At 42.2% G+C, this 21,268-nt stretch overlaps 1 protein-coding gene across 2 annotated transcripts; it reads left to right on the top strand.

Annotated features, from left to right (window-relative positions):
* Positions 1 to 466: 466 nt before the first annotated feature.
* On the top strand, positions 467 to 20,534 carry dnm3b (dynamin 3b). 2 transcript variants are annotated; one of them, XM_085378477.1, is made up of 21 exons: positions 467 to 627; positions 2,485 to 2,558; positions 2,871 to 3,020; positions 3,991 to 4,194; positions 6,311 to 6,409; positions 6,637 to 6,797; positions 7,177 to 7,319; positions 7,466 to 7,601; positions 8,234 to 8,301; positions 8,942 to 9,080; positions 9,229 to 9,315; positions 10,447 to 10,517; positions 10,710 to 10,764; positions 11,557 to 11,586; positions 12,338 to 12,451; positions 16,290 to 16,399; positions 17,830 to 17,944; positions 18,544 to 18,708; positions 18,858 to 19,093; positions 19,195 to 19,368; positions 20,492 to 20,534. In XM_085378477.1, exons 1-21 carry the CDS (start codon positions 467 to 469, stop codon positions 20,532 to 20,534), a joined length of 2,535 nt encoding a protein of 844 aa, XP_085234603.1. The 2 variants fall into 2 exon arrangements, with proteins under 2 accessions (XP_085234603.1, XP_085234604.1); XM_085378478.1 differs by lacking the exon at positions 11,557 to 11,586.
* Positions 20,535 to 21,268: the final 734 nt, after the last annotated feature.

Genomic DNA, 21,268 nt, shown 5'->3' on the forward strand with positions numbered 1-21,268 from the left:
CCGAATGCCCTTGAAAGTGTAGCCTTCATGTGTGTGTGTGTGTCGCTGTGATTGTGTGTTTTTGTGTCAAAGGGAAATAGAAATAGAGAGAAATAGTGGGGGGAAGAGAAAAGGAGAGAGGGGAGGGGGGCTGTGGTGGTTGGAAGCAACTGCGCAATTGTCTCAATTGTCTGTCCCTATCTGTTCACATCTCCTCTCTGCGCCTCTCTCTCTCTCTCTCTCTCGCTCTTTTTCCCGCTGTATGTTTCCTTCTTGGCCTCTCTCTTGTCCGCTCTCTCTCTCTCTCCGCTGCTTCCACAGTCGGTCCGACCCTCGCTTGGCTCGGGGCAATGCGCGCCTAGATGACTTCACTACATCAACAAGCACCGCGGTAGTCCTGGACTAATATAGCAGAGCCACATCTTTTCCCCCTCATCTCTCCTCCTCCTCCTGCTCTCTCTCTCAATTCCTTCCGTCTAAAGGCACCATGGGAAACCGTGGCATGGAGGAGCTGATCCCGCTGGTCAACAAGCTGCAGGATGCCTTCAGCTCCATCGGCCAGGCCTGCAACTTAGACCTGCCGCAGATCGCAGTGGTCGGAGGCCAGAGTGCAGGAAAGAGCTCTGTGCTGGAGAACTTTGTAGGCAGGTAAAATTGACAAACAGAAATAGGATAATCCCTTCTCACTTTAACCTTGAGGATGACATAAGAGATTGGCCCCATAGAGTTCAGACCATCTTTCCCCTGCTTTAAGTCACAGTTGAAGCACCTTAAGGCGAGCAGATTCAGTCACTTTCTGTGCTGCTGTTTTATTTTCTCTTTTTTTTGGTACCACATATCCATATCTTGTGACCGCCAACAGGGGATGGAGGCTTTATTTGGGTTACAGCAGCACCTTTGGGGATTTTGGCCCAATCAGCACCAGCTGCAGGAGGCCACCTCACAACCCTAAAAATAATAACCGCTGCTTTTCCGTGAACCATGTACTGATGGCGTTATGTTCGGATGTTGTGTAAAATGCAGATTGCTGCATGTAACCTTTATAAAAGCACCATCCTACTGTTCATGCAGAGGTGTCAGCTCCCACTTCTCCAAACACACGAATATTCATAATTTTTTCACCCTTGATTTATATATCTGGGTTGTTGTTGTTTTTTCCAACTCCATAAGCAGCAAGCAGTGAATCTGAAAATGAGAAATACATCCAGGCTCCACAATGACATTTTTTCCTGCTGTCCAGTAGCTACTAGTGTGTTATCTGCTACAAGAATCTCACTATTCTCAGACAATAAAGTGTTGCCATGGTTTCTTTATAACCATGCATTTTAAAGAGATTGGGGACCTTTTAATTGACAGCTAATTATAGCGTCCCTCAGTTGTCTATTAATAGAGAGACGTACTAATCGTATATTCTCTAAATTTGATGAGAACTTTGCTTTTTAAATCGATTAGGGATCCCGTCACGTGTCCGTTTTAAGGGGAGAAGTCCACTGCTCTGTCTGCAAAACAAGCTGTTGGCCGTGATGATTTCTGTGTCTCTGGAAAGAATACCAGCGGGGTTATTGGAGCTATGCTCAGATTCCAGACACTCGAAAGCATACATTACAGCATATAGTGTCGACATTTACTTTTAGATGAGAATATTTTACATGCAGGGAGGGTCTATTAAAAGATGCCATTTCATTACTACTGTTTTTGAAGCTTGAACCACACTACATACTTGAAAGTCAGTCGTTATCTGCTGCACCCATTCTGGCCACTCTTTTAAAGCCTGCCTGTCAGTGTTTATGGAGGTGCACAACTAAAATGCCATTAGCTTGAATGTCTTTGTAACCACATATTGCATGTTCTTACAAGCACGCAGTTCCAGATGGATGCATTGATTTAGTTCTGTTTCAGCCCTCATTTAGAGTCGTGATGCTGAGTAACGGTCCATCTGTCCAGCACTGGCTCTGCACAGCGCTGAATGGACAAGTAGTGGGCTTTTAAAAAAAGGAAAAACAACTCACCCACTTTAGGGACTTCTGAGGGTCAATATGTGTTAATAAGGTTCTTGAAACAGACCTTAAAGCATAAGAGGCAGGCTGATAGGTGTGTGGCATGCCTGCATGTGCAAGTCACTATTTTAAACTGGGAGAGCTCGCCGTCAGCGATGCAGCTCTCTATTCTGACCTGTTGTTTATCGGGTCAGGTTGTTCTTTACTGTTAGAGTTATTGTGTTGCAGTAGCAGCAGCTGAAAGCCACAGGACATGTTTTAAAATGGCCCCTTTTCCCCCACTTGTTTTGAAATGGCCTACAGCAGACTACACGAATGACACTGAAAGCTTTATGCTAGCTGTCATGCCATCGTAACTGGTGTAATTATAAGAAATTTGCCTTCCAAGGCTTCAAAAGTAGAAGCTGTAAATAACATTATCATTATGCTATCTATAGCCTTTCTTGGAAAGAGGTTTACATTTGCTGCGGTTTGATGTAATGAGTTTTGATTGGCTGTCTGTCCTCAGGGACTTTCTGCCCCGTGGATCTGGCATTGTCACCCGCAGGCCCCTGGTTCTGCAGCTTATCAACTCTTCTGCAGGTGGGTGCACACAGCCACACACCCACACTTGCTAGCATGCAAACACACATGCTCTTACACACAAACACACACACACACACACACACACACACACACACACACACACACACACACACATACACACACACACACACACACACACGAAACACACAAATGCAGCCTCCTCCTCTCTCCTTTTAAAATGGTACTGCTTTTTTTTCCCTCTCTCTCTGGCTTTTATTCCCTCCCGCTCTGGCATTATTTTCCACTCAGACACATGCAGCACAGCCATTACTAATCTCTGTTATATGCTCTCCATTTTCATCCTCTCAGAATGGGCTGAATTCCTCCACTGCAAAGGGAAAAAGTTCACAGACTTCGACGAGGTTCGCCAGGAGATCGAGGGAGAGACGGACCGTGTCACGGGGGCCAACAAAGGCATATCTCCCGTCCCCATCAACCTGCGGGTTTACTCCCCTAATGGTGCGAAAGGAATAACTCACCTTTTTCCTCTTTTTACTGCCAAGTGCCAGTATGCAGTAACACTTTTGAATCAAACTAGAACGTGAAAAGCTGTGAGTCATCATACTCTCGCTCCTCGTTTGAACAGTTGGCAGATAGACTCTTTAAAAACTGGGTCATTAGAAACAAAGAAGATAGTTTTGCTTGTGAAGTTATTGTGCTGGATATGAATGAGTTTTGATGATGTGAAAGGCAGGCAGGCAACCAGATCATTTAAAGGCTCTGTGTTGATATGGTTGCATAGCATATTCCGTTGTGCTGCCCTCAGATTGTTTGTGCTATTAAGAAGAGGCATTTTTTTATAGCCATATAAGTCACAGAATTAAAGGGATATGAAATAATAGACTAGCCAATTCAGCTTCCCACCTTCTGTGACCTTCTGTCAAACTGATAATGTGGATTGTCTTTCATTTTAAAAGCTAATAGCATCATCTACCTGCCTTGAAATGCTGAGAGATGGCTGGCTTACCGACTAAGACTTTTATTTCATAGCACTTTATTTACCTGTTTAGTCGTCAATGGAAGTTGTTCTCCCACTGTATCTGCTTCACAGAACTTTATTGCTGCAAAAATGACTACTCGTATTATTATAAAGCTTTAACCACAGATGATACACTTTAAAAAAAGCTAATTTTAAGCTGGAAATGTGAAACTGGTGATAACTTATGAGGTAAAACTAGCTTGCAGTTAGTAAAAGCGTGCATAGCTGTGTATTTACTCATTTAACCTTTAGCTGTTTGCTCTAATTTGCTGATTTAAATTATGGTATCTCAGAGCCGCCTACATATTTATGCACTGTTGAACAGTTGAACAGACAGAATCTAGCCAAATGTTCTAGTTATCAACCACCATAGTTAAATGAATGTTGGACTAGCTGCACATCACAGAAATGTCAAACCAGTTCTTACATTGCATTCCTCTGATTGTGCAGTATTGAACCTGACTCTCATCGACCTTCCGGGGATCACTAAGGTGCCAGTCGGAGACCAGCCCGCGGACATCGAGCAACAGATCAGGGATATGATCATGCAGTTCATCACCAGAGAGAGCTGCTTGATCCTGGCCGTCACTCCGGCCAACACTGACCTGGCCAACTCTGATGCCCTGAAACTGGCGAAGGATGTGGACCCCCAGGGTAAGGCAAGGATGCTGGGGTAAGCACCAGATATTGGGAATAAAAGAGGCTGTAGCAAGGATGTAGAATGAGAAACTGAAGGAAATGAAGTCAGTACACAGTGGCTTTGTGGTTACTGGGCCAGCCTCAGTAAGACTTTCAATCTCTGTCAGCTGCAGGGTGGGTGCTCAGTGTCTGACCTTGTGCTTTGACTGCTCTGAATGTGGAAGCAGAATTTCCCTGTAGGGAATGATCAAGTGTCACATTTTTATTAGAAACGAGGGTCTGAGAGAAGAGGAGAGTGGAGATGAGGAATGCACAAATCAAATGATAAACAAGGAAAGGGAAAGAAAACGAATGTCTTAACTTGTGTGGAAATAAAGATAGGCAGATAAGTTGGGGGTAAGAAAAAGCTGCATGAGATGAATAGAAATGATAAGAAAAGAGAAAAGAATCCACCTAACTGAACAGTTTGACCTTCAGACAGGAGACGAAAATACACAAGTGGACAAGAGGGTGAAATAGCCAAAAAGAGGACTTGAACAAAATAACCTTGTGTGAAAGACGAATTATATCAGACAAGAAAAGTGAGGTGAAGGAATACAGGAGGTAAGCAGAAACAGAGAAAGGATGCTTTAGAATAGAGAAAAGAAGAACAAAGCGTGGAAAAAGGGAAGCAATAAAATACAGCAAGAGCTGGATGCAAAGCTGGATTAAGGCCCAGACCTTCATGAGCCCCAAATGGGAACATTTAGTATAATGGACAACAAACAATAAATGTGTAGTTAATTATAAAAGGAAGCAGATGTGTAATATAAGCTTTTTTGCTCAGTGTGAGGATTGTATAATTTTACACTGTAATAAATACAAAAAACAAAATACTCACCAGAGTGGATTTTAAATCAAACAATCTGTGTGTAATTGAAGTGCAAGCTGTGAGCATTAATCTGGTGAGTTTGAAAAAAAAAATATGGCATTGACTGTTTAGTAATTACACCCATTTTTATACAAAGTTTCCCATTTTCAGAGGTTCAAAGGTTTCTTGGTTGACCGACAGCAGTTTCATGGCCATATGAAGTCTGTTCTGTTGTTGTTAGGTAAAATCTTTTGTATTTTATAGCTTTTCACTGACATTTTAAATATGGGGCCCAAAGAAATGTGAGTGCAAGTGAGGAAGGCCATCATTTTGCCTGAAAAACCTGAGAGATATCATAAACCGTTAATATTATCAAGGTTTACAATCTAGAAACACCTTAATTAATGGAAATACATGGTGCAAACCACGAGTTACACTCAAGAAGACCAGATTAGCCAGAAAACAGATCTGGAAAAAAGTTCTTTGGGCAGATGAGAGCAAGATTGCTTTGCACCAGAAAGATGAGAGGAGACAAACAGGAGAAGGAGAGCTCATGATCTGAAGGATACCACGTTATCTGTCAGACATGGTGATGGTAGCGTTATGACATGGACATGTATGGCTGTGGAACTGGGTCACTAGTGTTTATCGATCATGTGACTGCTGATAGAAGCAGCAGGATGACGTGTGAGGAGTGCTGTCGCTGCAAAACTGATCAGACAGTGGTTCACAGTGCAAATGGATAATGAGCCAAGCATACTGCAAAAGCAATTCAAAGACTTCTCAAGGAAAAGGAATATTCTTCAATGGCAAAATCGGATCCCATCCCAATAGAGCATGCGTTTCCGCTACTGAAGACAAAACTGAAGGCAGAGAGGCCCACAAAAAAAGCCTAGATGGGCATCTTAAGGGGGTAAACATAGCATATGTTGACGTTTATGGGTTCTAGACTTCAGGCAGTCACTAAATGCGAAGGAGTTTCTTTCAAGTATAGAAAACAGTTCTTATATTTAAAATAATACAAGTATTTTATCAGAAATGGCTGGAATTCCTAAACGGTTAAAGCAAAATTTTTGTTAAACCCCTTGAATTAAAGTTGAAAGTCTGCACTTCAGTCGCATCCATACTGTTTGATTTAAAAGCAGGCAAAACTGCAAAAAATTTAATTCTAATCTAATTCTGTGCTTAAAAAGAGTAACCCAAAACCTTTAAAAGAACCTAGTGTTTCCTAATGACTATCACTTCCTTTCCCATTGTACGTCTTTTTGATGCCCTTTCCAGGTCTGAGGACTATTGGAGTGATCACCAAATTGGATTTGATGGATGAGGGCACAGACGCCCGTGATGTCCTGGAGAACAAATTGCTTCCACTTCGGAGAGGTGTGTGTTTGTTTTATTGCGATGTAGCCAGCTTCTATTTGGCTCTTGCCATTTCTCTTCTCCTACAGTTCCTCCGCTCTGAAAACTTCAATCTGTGTTCTTGTTCTCAGAGTCAAATGTCTGTCCAGGTTTTACCTGCTTTCACATCCATTCTCTCATTATTTTACTCGTGTAGTTGCTACTAAGATTCTCGTTTTTTTTTTATATTCGTCTTTGTTCGCTCCCAGGGTACATCGGAGTGGTGAATCGCAGTCAGAAGGATATTGATGGAAGGAAGGACATTAAGGCAGCTTTAGAAGCCGAGAGGAAGTTTTTTTTGTCCCACCCAGCATACAGGCACATGGCTGAGAAAATGGGCACTCCACGCCTGCAGAAAATGCTCAACCAGGTGATCACAGGTTCCCCACCAATGCTTCTCCACCATATACTTTACATAATTAATAAGAGGGCGGCCTACTTTTTTTTTATTGTTGGCTTCCATTATACAGCATATCAGTGTGGGTGATATAAGACTGTAAGTAGATGGAAAACACACTCACGCTTTCTAGCTCAGCTCCTAATAATTTATCATTTACTGGAGGAAACATTTCACATTTTCATTCTGCAGTGTAACTGAATGAGTGTTTGGCTAAATCCTCCTTGATTACAGTAAAATAAACAGTCCTGACTGTAATTATTCTGTATTGCAAAAAATGGCAAATATGTAAGAATTATCAATGAAACCATGATTTTAATGCGTTTCATATGGTGGCTTTGTGTCTCTAAAGCAACTTACCAACCACATCCGGGACACCCTGCCAGCTTTCCGCAGCAAGCTGCAGTCCCAGCTGTTGGCTCTGGATAAAGAGGCAGAGGAATACCGGGGATACCGACCCGATGACCCGTCTCGCAAAACCAAGCAGCTGCTGCAGTCAGTACCCCATTTTTCCCACGGACAAAGCATTCAGATTCGATTTTGCTGGCAGAAAATGTGTTTGCTGCAGAAATCCTACCATATATTGAATATGATGAATCATCGTTGATTTATTTTGAGGTTTTCCATTTTTCATGTTACAGGATGGTGCAGCAGTTCTCCGTGGACTTTGAGAAGAGAATTGAGGGTTCAGGGGACCAGGTGGACACAGTGGAGTTGTCTGGTGGAGCAAAAATCAACCGCATCTTTCATGAGCGTTTCCCCTTTGAGTTGGTCAAGGTGATATACTGAAGTTAAAACGAAATGCAATCACTGGGGTCACATTTAACACAGTCTCACAGCCAGGATTTTAAAATGACACAGATACTTAGATGAAAGCTTTAAAACAACATTATATGGCAGTTGTTTGATTAAATAGGATGGTGTATCTTTCTTTTTTTTTTAGCCCCAATCCTCCCTGTGCATTTTCAGATGAGGGCATGTCATAAGTTGTAGCTTTGGCCTATTTGTACATATTAGTACCTAATGACATAAAACTCCACCTTCTGTTGTTTCGTGAATCTGGAACAGCAGAAACAGTGACACCCCTCGTTTTTTTTCTTTCTCATTTTAACCAAATGTAAGTTTTGAAGAATGTATATGACTAAAGTACATCATTTCTTCCTTTGTTTTCCTCCTCTGCTTCCTCCCTATTCTTCATGCACACTGTAATTCCATCCTTTATTCTCTATTGTGATTTTCTTTTGAATGATCCTCAAATAGCCTCACCATTAGCGATGTTTCTTCACACTCCGAGTGCAGAATGTTCTTTCTCTTTAATCTTTCAGCATGAAGAGCTCTTGCAGTCTTCCCGCTGTCCCATCCATTACATTTGTTCAGTTCTTTCATTTCTTCCTCTCTGTTCTCCGCAGATGGAGTGTGATGAGAAGGAGATGCGTCGCGAGATCAGTTATGCCATCAAGAACATCCACGGTATCAGGTAGGGTTTTGTCTATCAGGCGAGAATATGATATTGCCTAAACTAGTCTTTGTTCCAACAATACCTTGTACAGGCCCACATCAACTTGCCAAAAGTAGTTCATGCCAGTTTTTCAAGCTCAAGCATCCAGTTCCTCAAACATTTTGAGCCTGTGCTCTGCTACTGCTCACAGCTTTCTGGCTGTGGCCACAGATATTCATTCTGGTATGGTGAGAAATTACCAGCATTGAGCTTGGTTTGTGAAAAGGCCTGAAAGTATAAAGTTTGTATGAGTATTTATGAACTGGGGTGGAGCAGGCCTTTTCTTTTATTATGTTCAGTTCTGACTATGTGTGTTTCTATATTGATTCACAGTGGTTAGCCACTGGAACCAAAGAAAATGCCACCCAAGCAAGAGAAAATCTGACATTTAAGACACCACCACATTTTGAGCCTGAATTCCTTCCAAAAACAAAAACAGGTCTGCAGTGACTCACGTCAGTAGAAGATGGTGATCTATTTATTTTCAGAACCACATGTGAAGGCTGTGGTTACATCTAGCTGAATCAAAACACAAATCAAAAGCAGGAATATATGTGGAACCAAAACATGTGTTACTAATGTTCATCATCTCTTTTCTTGCACTCTTCGTGGGATTCAGGACTGGACTTTTCACCCCAGACATGGCATTTGAAGCCATCGTGAAGAAGCAGGTCATAAAGCTGAAGGAGCCTTGTGTCAAGTGTGTGGACATGGTCATCCAGGAGCTGATTAACACCGTACGCCAGTGTTCTAACAAGGTAGCGCTTCTGCTCATTGGCTTTGTTGTACTGGAACAATATTACCAGACTGATGTTTCGGGTTTTCATCTAAAGTTTTTCATTATTTATGATATTATTTCACATTCATTATGTAGAAGGAGTCATAAGCTGTTTACTATGTTTTCAGCTGGAATGCTTCCCCATGCTGCGTGAGGAAACTGAGAGAATTGTCACGTCTCACATCCGAGACAGAGAGAGTCGGGCCAAGGATCAGGTTTGTTTTGTTACTGTTTAGTAACAACTCAAAGGCAACAAACAAAACAAATATAAAAAAATAGCAAAGATTATCTCCAAAACTTGTCACTTGTGTACAAATGGCACACTTTGGCTTTATGTTCTGGATAGCGCCAAGCTAGCTGTTTCTCTGTTTATATTCTTCATGCTAACATAGGCTAACCCGGCTACTGCTCAAGCTAGCGAGCATCAACGAGTCTTTTGAGGCACTTTAGTGCAAATATTTGACAATAATATGACAGATTATTAAGTGTTGCTTCACATGCTCTGGTTTTTAGTGAGTAAATTTTTAGCTGTCACTATATTAGTACACTATAATACTATGAGATTACTTAGCACTAATTAGCAAGTAGCTGTGTCTCTGTTGTGTCAATACAACCTACACCTTAGCACTCCATCTTTCCCCCCGAACATGGTCTTTTCCTGAGAAGAAAGAAACCAACATGGACAAATATTAAAATTTGACACTGCTAAACAAACAGAATAAAAGATGGGTGTAAGCTACCATTATCTCACTGCTTCTTTCTGAAGTTTTTGAGAGCTTCTACTGTCAACATCTTCAAAATAATTTAATGTAATATACAAAATAGATAAATAAAATAAATCAAATCTTTGCAAAATAATAGATATGACAATTTGACCTGTGAAACTGCATGTTCATAGGCTAATAACACATGATTGACACATTGTTAAGTCAATGACAGTGCAGTTTCATACAGATAATCTAATACTTTGAAACACAATGATAAAGATTCAATTTTGTTTTATTCAACATGAACCAAAATGAGTGACTGAGATCACAAACTGAACAGGTCAGTGTTTACATCAAAAAGCTGTTTCCCTATAGATTTCTATAGGATTGGAAGTTACTTGCAACCAGTGCAGGTTTAAGGCACTTCAGCATTGACTTCATTTTTCCAACCCAGAAGTCACATTTGTGTGTCATACTGTCTATGATTCATAACAGGGTTTCACAAACCAGTTGACACACTGGATATATGTCCATTTTTTTAAAGTACAGAAAAAAGTGAGGTCTTAATGCTGCTTGTCCAACTAAAGAAAGTCAATGCGAATATTTTACCCAAATTCACACATTGATTTTCATTTCCAGGTTCTGCTGTTGATTGACATCCAGCTCTCTTACATCAACACTAACCACGAAGACTTCATTGGATTTGCTAAGTAAAGAGTCAATCCCTCAACTTAGCTCTACTATGATGCATTCTTTAATACTGCTCATGTCAGGCTAGTAAAAACAAATGCTTAGAAACTCCTCTTTTACCCCATCATGTTTGTCACCTTCTATTTTCTCTGTGTTTGCCTCTCATCTCCGCATCGCCCTTCCATCTCTGTTTTGTTGCTTCTGGGCGGCAGCGCGCAGCAGAGGAGCAGTCAGACTAATAAGAGCCAGAGTTCAGCAGGCAATCAGGTGAGCATTTGTCACGTCTCGTGTGTCAAACAGTGGAGGTCGAGGGAGTACTGCACACCCACACAGCGGCAAGATGGCTACTGCAAAGAAAATACAAAGAGCTGAAATGAAAGAGATCTTGTGCAAAGCACTCTCTTTCATTTGAGTAAATCTTATGCATTGCACAAACATTATGTTATATGCATTTTACCTTTGCATTGTTTTTTTAGATTATGTTATTACTTATTTCTCCCTTTCGTCATGCATGTTGTATTATGTTTTAATTGGGCACCAACTTTGAACAGTGTGTTTTATTTTGATCTCTTTATTTCTTTATTTTTATTTGCTTCCAGTAGCCTTAGTGAAAGAATCTCTTGGGTTCTGTTACTTTTTGCCACCATCATCACTGGTGTTGTTGTTGTTGAGACATTTCCCTTTGTTTGAACCCCTCCTGTGTCATCAAGGTGCCACTTTGCATTTCATCCCCATCCCTTAGTGAGAATCTCAGCTGCCCTCTTAGCTGGGTGTCTGTTGGTGAGTATCGCTCATTGTGGGTTATGGTTTGCAATGTAATTTGTGCCTGCAGTAACAACTCAGCCCATTGTGTGGTGCTCTCCAGCACTGCTACATAAAAGAAAACATTTTCCCCTCATTTTCCACTCTGACAGGTAAAGAATGCTAATTGGCTGTGTACACTTCTGTTGGCCAGAGGCTCAACAGAGGGTCAACTTTAAAACAAGTTGCATTAGAAAATTTGCCTTTTTTTTTAGTGCCACATGGTGTCTAAAACCCCCACATCCCTTCCTGTTGTAGGCCTCCTCTCCTCCTGCATCAGGCCTGATCGTAAGAGTTTTCTTTAATAAATGTGTGCTTTCTAACACTGCCTACACCCACCAAGGCCCACAGACTACAGGGGGTTACCAGCTAAACATGTAATAGTGAAAATGTGCTTTTGGCATGGCTGTTAAAGTAAATCTCTAAGATAAGATAAGAAGCGTAAAAAAAAGATTTCTTTTTGGTGTCCTGGGATGCTTTCAGCTACAAAGCAGCTCTCTCATTTGGGCCTAAGACACAAAGGCTTTGTAATGATTCGGGTAACCTCCTTTGTGAGTCTTAGGCGGTGTAAGACTGACAGTTATCTAACCTAATAATCACTTGGCACTGTGCCCTCTGGCCTGTTTATGTAGGGCTTGTAGGGTTAATACACCACAGGAGACACACACACACACACTCTGTGTGCTTGAAGCACTAAACACGGCGGTCACTTAACCAGCTAACACGGGCCTCTGCTTGTGGCATTGTGAGCACAGTGAATGAGATCGCACTGACACACAGTCACACGCTCGGCTCTGCCGTGAGTCACAAAGACACACCTAACCTGACCTTCACACGCATTTCATCGCAAGTCATGCTTTGGGTGATTTGCACTAATTTGCGGTGTCCGTCTTGAAAGGCGGAGGAGTCGTTGATCATTAGGACCGTGTCGTTCTCTTTCTTTTACGTGTAGTTTATGTTTTTATTTACTTTTTTGGGGGCAGGGTTTGTCCGTAGATGTCTTCCTGACTTTCTGACCTCACCTCCTTCCACCTCACAGGTCATCCGCAAAGGCTGGCTGACTATTAACAATATCAGCATCATGAAGGGAGGAGCCAAGGAGTACTGGTTTGTCCTGACTGCTGAGAGTCTCTCCTGGTTCAAGGATGACGAGGTAGGTTTAAAGCGGCTATGATCAGTATTTTTATACAATGTTATTTCTGTGGCTCAAATGTGCTGTGTGAGGCGTTGGCTGTTGTGATGAGGAGGCCAGGATTTAAGTGTTTGGATTCAGTATCCACGCTTGTCTCCTTATAGTTAATTAGACTTTTTGACTTTGAATTTTTTGTTTCTTCCTGAAAATACTGATATTATGTCACACGTTTACTATACTGGGATAAAAATAACTAAAACTTAAAGACGCTATGCTGAAAGGAAGGAGCATTCAACTTTCTACATGGATACATGACTCAAATCACTGGTCAAAAAGAATTTTATTTATTTATTTATTTCAGTTATCCTTGAAAATATCAAGTACAGACCAACCAGCAGCAGCATACTGGTCTTGTAGCTGAGCACACCATCTGCACCACAAGCCTGCATGAACAGGATGAAGCATTCGGTCCATCCTCCTGGCTTAATCTTGGTGGGCTGATGTCTATCTGCCTGTCTGTGCCTGCTGTACAGGTTGGAGGATATTCTGCACAGCAAGTGTAGATAGGCAGACACACTGCAACTCCCTCAGCCAGTCGGTGTGGTCTCTGCTTGTTTATTGGGCCTCGTTTAGTCTCTTGCTGTGGTACGGCTCCAAAAAGGGGAATGCACAGAGACAATGGCCTTCTCTGCAGCCTTCATTACAACATATGTGCTTCCAATTGGGCGTTCTTTCGACTTATCCCCAGACCGGTCGACTGCTTTTTGTGCATTTTTCAGGCATTGCTGAGCAGCAGATCATCACCGTGATGGAGCAGTTTACTGTATGAGTCACCATTGCGAGGAGTTTTGGCCACATTTCTGTCATTCACTCAGTCTTTCCGTTCATCTTGTGTTTTGTCTCGAATCCCCCCTCAACCCCCCTCATATCTCTCTTTCTTCTCTCCCCACCTCTTTCCTTTGGGAGTTTAGGCATTTGCTTCTTCTTCTTCTTTTACAAATTTGGAACAGGACCAAATCCCAACCAAATGTTCAATCGCAGACACCCAAAATATATGAAAGCACACTCAGCCCTGAGACCAGCACATGGGGCCGCGCAGCGCCGAGTCCAAAGATTGTCATTTGAGACGTCAGTGTGGTGGTGCAGGAAATTATAGACTCCGCTGGCTTCGCCTTGTATATTTCTGTTTAACACTCTGTGAACTTTCTATAGTCCCAATGCACGTGCACATGCGTGGATGCACATAGACACATCTGCACACTCACCCACTCTCTCCCTCTCTCTCTCTCCCTCTTAATGTGGCTGCCAGTTACTTTGGAACTGCTCGCATTCTTGGCAGGAAAATTATAAGTTTGTAATCCAAACATGAGCCTCCAGTGTTTGCGGTGAAGAGAAACCCCTCGACTCAATATCAGTGCCCTGCTCAACACCCCCCCCCCCTTCCCGCAATTCGACCGACCTTCAACATCCTTACCAATCACTTCATGACAGTCATTTCCTTTAATCCTTCATATGTGTAATGCTTAAATGTGTCACAGTGTGCAAAAGAGCTCCAGCACAAGATCTCAACTTAATAGACGGAACAATCGCTCTTAGCTGAAGCCATATTTATGAGTATAGCTCTCTTTTGTTTTATTTGCGTTATCGCACTTTTCCTATCAGCCTTTAGCATTTAGCGTTCGACACCTTAGAAGTCTACTATAGCTCCTTTGTCCTGTGCCTCACAGTTTTCCAGTCCCATTCTGACCACCCACTGAAATAACTTCCCTGGAGGTGTCTGACTGTATTTTCAAACTCCACTTGATTGATTGGCCCTTCGTTCCTTTGGCTTGTGTTTGATGCTTTGCAGCCACATTTGCTCCTCCTCCTCCTCCTCCCCAATCCCCCCACCCCCACTTCCACAGGACCACATCTTCATCAGAGGCACCAGGCTAGCAGCCTGCACATTTACTCATTCATGCCATAAATTATGCGAGCTTGTGGGTTAAAGCTTCTGATTGGACTGATTCTTTTTTTTTCTTCTTCTTCTTTTTTTTACACCCTGGTTTTTCAAAGCTGCACTTAGTGTTGGTGATGTTTGGTGATATATGTTTATTCCCCAAAAGAACCGAAAGGAAAGTGGTGAGCGTTAGAGGGCGCTTTGGACAAAATACAGATGATACGGAACAAATACAGACTGCAAAAAGATTCAAAATAGTGAAGAGTGAGGAAGAGGCAAAAGATGCAATAAAAACAAACCCACCCCACACACACACACATGTCAAAGACCTGATATAGAAACAGAGAGAGAGAAAGGGACACAGAAAGACAGACTGACAGAAGAGGGTCCATGCCCAGTCTAACCAATGTGCAGACTACTGTACACCAGTATGACAATGAACAGGTAGTCTGAACACTGGGTGGACGGAGCCGGAATTAGAGCCAGGCCTTGTGCGCTGGTTTTCCTGCTTCCCCAGATGCTTGCGGCTCCGTCGTCCGTGCCCTCCCTTCGCCTCCTCTCCATTTTGGCAGCAAAGGATCCAGCGTGTCGAAAACTTTTCAAAAAAGTTTCTGTCTCATCCGCATTCGTCTCTTTCCCCCCTTTTGGTTTTTGGGTCGCATCTCTCGCTTATTTGTTTTGGTGGGCGTTTAAGCTCGGGGTCCCCTCGCGGTCCGTTTTGGTCACGCCGGCCATGAGGAGTATCCAGCCTTGACGTGGCATATTCGCTCAGACGACCGGGACAGACTGGCTACACGTTCAGGGAGGGGATATTACAAAAAAGAGGGAAAGAGAGAGACGGAGGGTGGGGGGGAGGCAGAGGTGGGGGGAGTGAGTGAGTGAGTGAGAAAGGGAGAGGAAGAGGGAGGGGACCTGTGTGACCATATATGGGTTGTAGTGACCCCTTGGGGAATAGAACACAGAAGGGTCTGCAGAGTTTTCCTGCGTCTTCTTCTCCCGTCCTTATCTCCTTTAATTCTTACCTGCAAGCATCTAGCGCCACGTTCCAGACCATCGCGCCAGATGTGGACTTTGTTCTGCAAATCTTTTGTAAATCCACTTCAGCACTCCTTCTTCTCGGTCTTTCTTCCTCCCTCCTTCAGCCGCCATCTCTTTAACTTCTCCCTCCTTCCCTGCTTCCCTGTGTGCTGCTAAGCACTACCAGATGTTGAGTTTTAACGCCAGGCTGTCATTTAATCTCTCTTGCTCCCTCTCTCTCTCCCTCATTCAAAAAAAAGAAAAAAGAAGAAGAAAAATCAGGCAGGAAGTGGGCCCCTCTGGAATGGGAAGGAAAAATATTGAAAAAATATTGAGGGGGAGGGATAAAAGGAAAAAAAAAGACAGTTAAGAAAGATGAAGGCTGGGATGAAAAAAATAAAAGATCTGTCACAGCTCCTGCCAGAACCTGTGTGTCCTCCACATCAACACCACTGCTTGAGTGGTGTGTTATCTGGACCTCCTGTGCAATTATATCAGCGTTTTCTCCTTCTTAACCATGACCAGAGTTTCCCCGCCCGACAGCTACCAGCTCTCCACCAGCAAACGCACCGTGAAGAACGACTGTGTCTTGACCCACACTGTAATGACTTCCACATGTGCTCTCCTTCTCCCTTTTTCTTTCTGTTTCTCCCTTCCCACCTACTCACCCCACTGCCCCCCCACCCTCTTACCTCCCACTCTCATTTCTCCCCCATTCCTCCTCCCTCCTGTCCCTCCTCTTACTCTTTCAGCTCTTTTTCCTCTCTTACAAAAAAACAAAAAAATGGATGTCACCTTTTCTCTTACCTATGTCACATAATGCTGTTCTTTGCATGGCAGATGAAAATGTTTCGGTTAAAAAAAGTGATTGCGGTACGTACCTTCTGCTTTCCTGGTCCGCAGGAGAAAGAGAAGAAGTACATGCTGCCCCTGGACAACCTGAAGGTGCGCGACGTGGAGAAGAGTTTTATGTCCAGCAAGCACATATTCTGCATCTTTAACACGGAGTCAAGGTCAGCTGAGAGATCTTCAAATATCTGCTTTTTTATTAACCTTTGTAATAGTCGGATTTATAGATGCCTAGAGGAACCAAGACTTATTAGAGCACACGCATGGAGAAGACGGAGGCCTGTGTGTTGAAGCAGAGGCTGAAATGTTTGGGATTATGTTTCTTATAGTGGAGTGTGAATACAGGTTAAGACAAGCTACAAAGATTTAGGTTCGATCCTTCTCAGTTTTTGAAGTTTGACAGTTACATTTGATGTACATTTGGTGCTACGACACACTATCTTTTAGACAGCGCATGTTATAGAAAATTGCCGCAACAAACTGAGGTCCTTGAAGGTCTTGATGTTGCAGTAGTGAGCTGATGTATGTGCAGAGTGCCAAAACACCATCTAGCAAATAAGCATATACATATGTTGATTTGTTCATATTTAAAAAGAGGCTTGGATGTGTCATTTGATTCTGTTCATCAACTGAGCACCACTAACTCTAATCAGAGGCATTCTCAAAGGAATAGATATGAAGAATGTAAAAAATAAAGAAAATGCAACACTGGCAGGCCTAATGCTGCAGAAAGAATTGTTACTTTGATCGTCACAAGCATGGAGAATAAAATAAATAAGTAAAATAAAGAGATTAACATATTTAAGTTACTGCTCAGTGTGTGCTCTCTGCCGCTGTTTATTTTTAACATGATAGCCTCACATTAGAGGTTTGAAACTTTAAACTGCACATTCTTAAATATTAAAGGTGACTCTGTGAGTTCGACTCAGACTCTGTTTCATAGCCTAAAAGGAGAAATGGAAATGACTTTAGTTTGTGGCCAGTTAAAGGTGAAGGGAAATTACTTTTATTGATCGAATAATTTTGGCGAGAGATCGCCTTCACATGTACCTGATCAGTTTTCTAAGTTTTGTTCTTGTTAACTTAAAAAATTAGACATTTTTTGCATCGTCATCTGAATTTGATTATGTGCAAATACAGTGACAATGCATAGGGGTGTCAAACAGAAGGCATGAGGGCCAGAATCGGTCTGCCAAATATTCTCATCTGGCCCACTGGACTGCTTTGGCAGATGGGTAGAAGGCATGAATTTTAGACTTTTAACTATAATTTTTATTGGTTTTACAGCTTTTCCAACTGATAAAGACGTCATTCATGACCATTCATATTGCATCAAAGTAAATAAGTAATAGACAAAGCATTAAATGCATTAAATTAAAGTTCCTCTCCCTTTTACTGTCTGCTATAGAAATGTATGATTTTTACAGTGGGTTCAACTTGGCCTTCTGTTTGATACTGTATCAGAAGCAGATTTCAAATTGAGAAATCCAGATTATTTGCTTAATTAAATACACTCTTCTACTTTTTTACATGGGATAGTACAGATTATGAGCTTTGTTCTCGCTTTGTCTCACACATGCTCTCCTGTCCTCAGGAATGTGTATAAGGACAATCGCACCCTGGAGTTGGCCTGCGACTCTCAGGATGATGTGGACAGCTGGAAATCGTCTCTCCTGCGTGCTGGGGTCTATCCTGAGAAGACAATTACGGTTGGAAAAAATTCCATTAATTTAGCTCCTTTCATTTAATTTTTATGTAGAGCCAGTTGCTGAGAGCATGAGGCTTAAGGCAGGTCAGGTTTAAGGTTAGAGTTAATCAAAACATATTTAAAGAAAACTTGAAGTGAACAAAAAGTGATGCAGTTGCAGCAACGAAAAAAATCCAGTAACCCAAATGAGGCAAATACAGAAAGCCAGCAGGAAAAGACACAAGACGGGGAGACAAGACTATGATCAAATATCACATGGATTATTTGCACAGACAAGGCACAGGTGAACTAAATAAAAAAAAAATAATGAGGGCAGGGTGAAGAACAAAGATGTGAAAGGTCACAGAAATCCACATAAGCAACTAACCTTTACAATAAAATGGGAAGGTTACAACTACATACAGGGCAACATGGGAAAAGGAAAACACTCGTGTACACATAACATACGGTGACTTGTGATCCCACATACTATGCTTTAAAGTAAAAAACAAATCCAATATAAAATATACAGAACAAAGCAAAATTATAGAAAATCTGAAGTTAACATGCAAATGTACACTTGCCAGCATGGATCTAAATGCTGCCTTTCTACATCTGCAGGTTGAGAGTGAGAAGACCACTAGCACAGACAACTTCTCCATGGACCCTCAGCTTGAGCGTAAAGTGGAAACCATCCGTAACCTGGTGGACTCTTATATGGCTATAGTCAACAAGTGCATCAGGGACCTCATGCCCAAGACCATCATGCATCTCATGATCAACAATGTAAAAATAAATACTTAAATGTCTTCATTAAATAGGAAACAAAGACAAATTTTCTTTGGTTGTTACTGTATTAAAACAGCAGGACTGTGCTTTTTCTTCATTTTCACAATTATGATTTTCCATCTTCCACTACCTCTTTCTGCCACTAGGTGAAAGACTTCATCAATGCAGAGCTGTTGGCCCAGCTGTACTCTGCCGGTGACCAGAATGCCCTAATGGATGAGTCCCAGGAGCAGGCCCAGAGGAGAGACGAGGTACTGAGAACCCACCAGGCCTTGAAGGAGGCGCTGGCTATCATCGGTGATATCTCCACTTCTACCATTACTGTCCCACTGCCTCCACCTGTTGACACCTCCTGGGTGGGAGGATCTACTGGTGGTCGCAGGTAAAGTAAAATTACAGTACACATGGAGACTGTGGCCATTTGAAATAAAGGCATTTGGTGGTATGACGATATTCTGTTACCGCATATCTTGCCTTGTCCAGGTCTCCTCCTCCCAGCCCCACTGCTCCAAGGAGGATGTCTTCAGGCCAACGTCCAGCTCCCAGAGGGGCCCCGCCACCACCAAACCGCCCAGGACCCCTGGGGCCCTTCAATAACAGTGCTGATAGCCCTCAGGCTCCCAGCCGCCCAAATCGGGCCCCTCCTAGCATCCCAAGGTGAGTACAGTCCTCGCTTCCAGTTCTCTTTTCTTTGTATTAAGTACTCTATTCATTTACTGATTGAATAAAATATGGAATCACCTAGAAATGATCAAATTTGAGAAAAGTAAATCTAGAAACAGGTCTTTATGTGCTCTTTATGAGTTTTATATTTTTCAGCAGCAATCTGCTCTCCCGGGGCTTCTGTAGTAGTCAACTAACAATAGTTGAGCAGTGACCTGAAGTAAATGCCGTTTAATATTAATACAGATTCTTCTGTAAGTCACATGGTATACCTAAAAGTTCAAAAATACACAGATTTTGAAATAAAATGCAATATGAAACTAATTCTCAGGAGAAGGAGGTTTGAGCAAATGTGCATTAGCTTTATGGCAAACACCATGTGGAACGTCCCTCACACTGATCTCACTGGCATTTCTGTATTTTACTGTGAATATGTTAAATGCACTGGTTTCATATCTACTTGTGCGCTCAAAGCAGTTTATACAATATGGCTCATTCATTCATTGACACCCACTCCAACAAGCCCTTTTTTCAATGCTAAAGGGCTTTCTAGCTAACATTCACACACTTGACACAAAGCTACCACCATCCCCATTTACACTAGCTCAGCACAAGGCAGGAAACAGCTAGTACGTAAAGGTTACACAGTTAGCCAGTATAATGTAACACATTATATCTGCTCATATCTGTACAAAAAACCCCAAACTTATGCCAGATATTCTGACTGAGCCAACCAGGCTAGCTTATGCTAGGCTAAGCTAACTTACTGCTAGTAGTAGCTTAATATTTAGCTTACAGAAATGAGCACAGTATAATACAGACTTGTATTTCCCAAAATGACAAACTGCTTCAATAAATAATCTCTACATTCCTCAGATTTTATATTTATTTGGCTTTAGTGTGGAAGACAAAGTTTTTACTTTTTCTTGTTAATTTCCTATTTACATATCTTATTCACGATGTAAAGAAATATCTTTTAAATTTGTGTGAACACTAAAGGTTACTCTCTTATCTCGTCTTCCCTTCTCTTCTTTTTTCTTCTCATCTTTTCAAAAATCACCTTATATTCCTGCTCTACGGCACCTCACACCACATAATTACCTATACTTTCCCTAAGTCGGCGGCCCCCTCCATCTCCTACAAGACAAGTCCCTCCATAATCATATAAAGGGATTCCCCATATCCTTATCTCCTTCCCTTATCCATTTCATCCCCCCACTCTTAGCCATGGCTCTGCTGTCCTGGTCTCTTCTTAGTGCTGACACTGAAGTCTTTGACCCCCTTTGACCCTCGATTTCCTGCCAGGTGACGATGTCCATATATTTATGTACAATATGGTACTTGTCTTGTGGTGTATGTGTACGTGTGCTTGTTGCTCGCCTGTGGTCCAGGTTTGCTTAGCAGGTCCACTACCCAGTATCGGTCCCTGGAACCTCTCCCCCGTCCACAAACCCTTTGCCAAGTCAACCACCGCCCCCACTTTGCTGCTTCTACATGAAAATACGCTCAGCAGTCGTACTGCCCTACTCATTCCAAAATGCAGCATGGCACATAAGCTGCTTTTATTGCATGGGAGTGTATGTGTGTAGAGTGCGTGCGTGTATGCGTGTTTTGTGCGTATGTATATGGGGGAGGGACTAATTTGCCTATATGTAGGCTGAGTTTGATTTAGTATTGTATTAATTTATTGTATAATGCCCCCTCCCCTCCTAAGTGTTAAATATCAGCTTGATGTTCTCTTAGGAACAGAAGTTGTAACTTAGTATATGTGTGAATATGCATTTTCGTGTGCGGATAACTATGTGTATGTGCGTGTGTATGGGCGTGCGGGAACACGTGAGCATGTGCCGTCTGTCTGCACGTTTGTTGGCGTTTCAGTTTCTATTTGTTTTCA

Source organism: Diplotaxodon limnothrissa, linkage group LG18 (genome assembly GCF_057381915.1).
Source record: "Diplotaxodon limnothrissa isolate DT_005_m linkage group LG18, D_limnothrissa_male_GT1.1, whole genome shotgun sequence".
NCBI lineage: Eukaryota > Metazoa > Chordata > Actinopteri > Cichliformes > Cichlidae > Diplotaxodon > Diplotaxodon limnothrissa.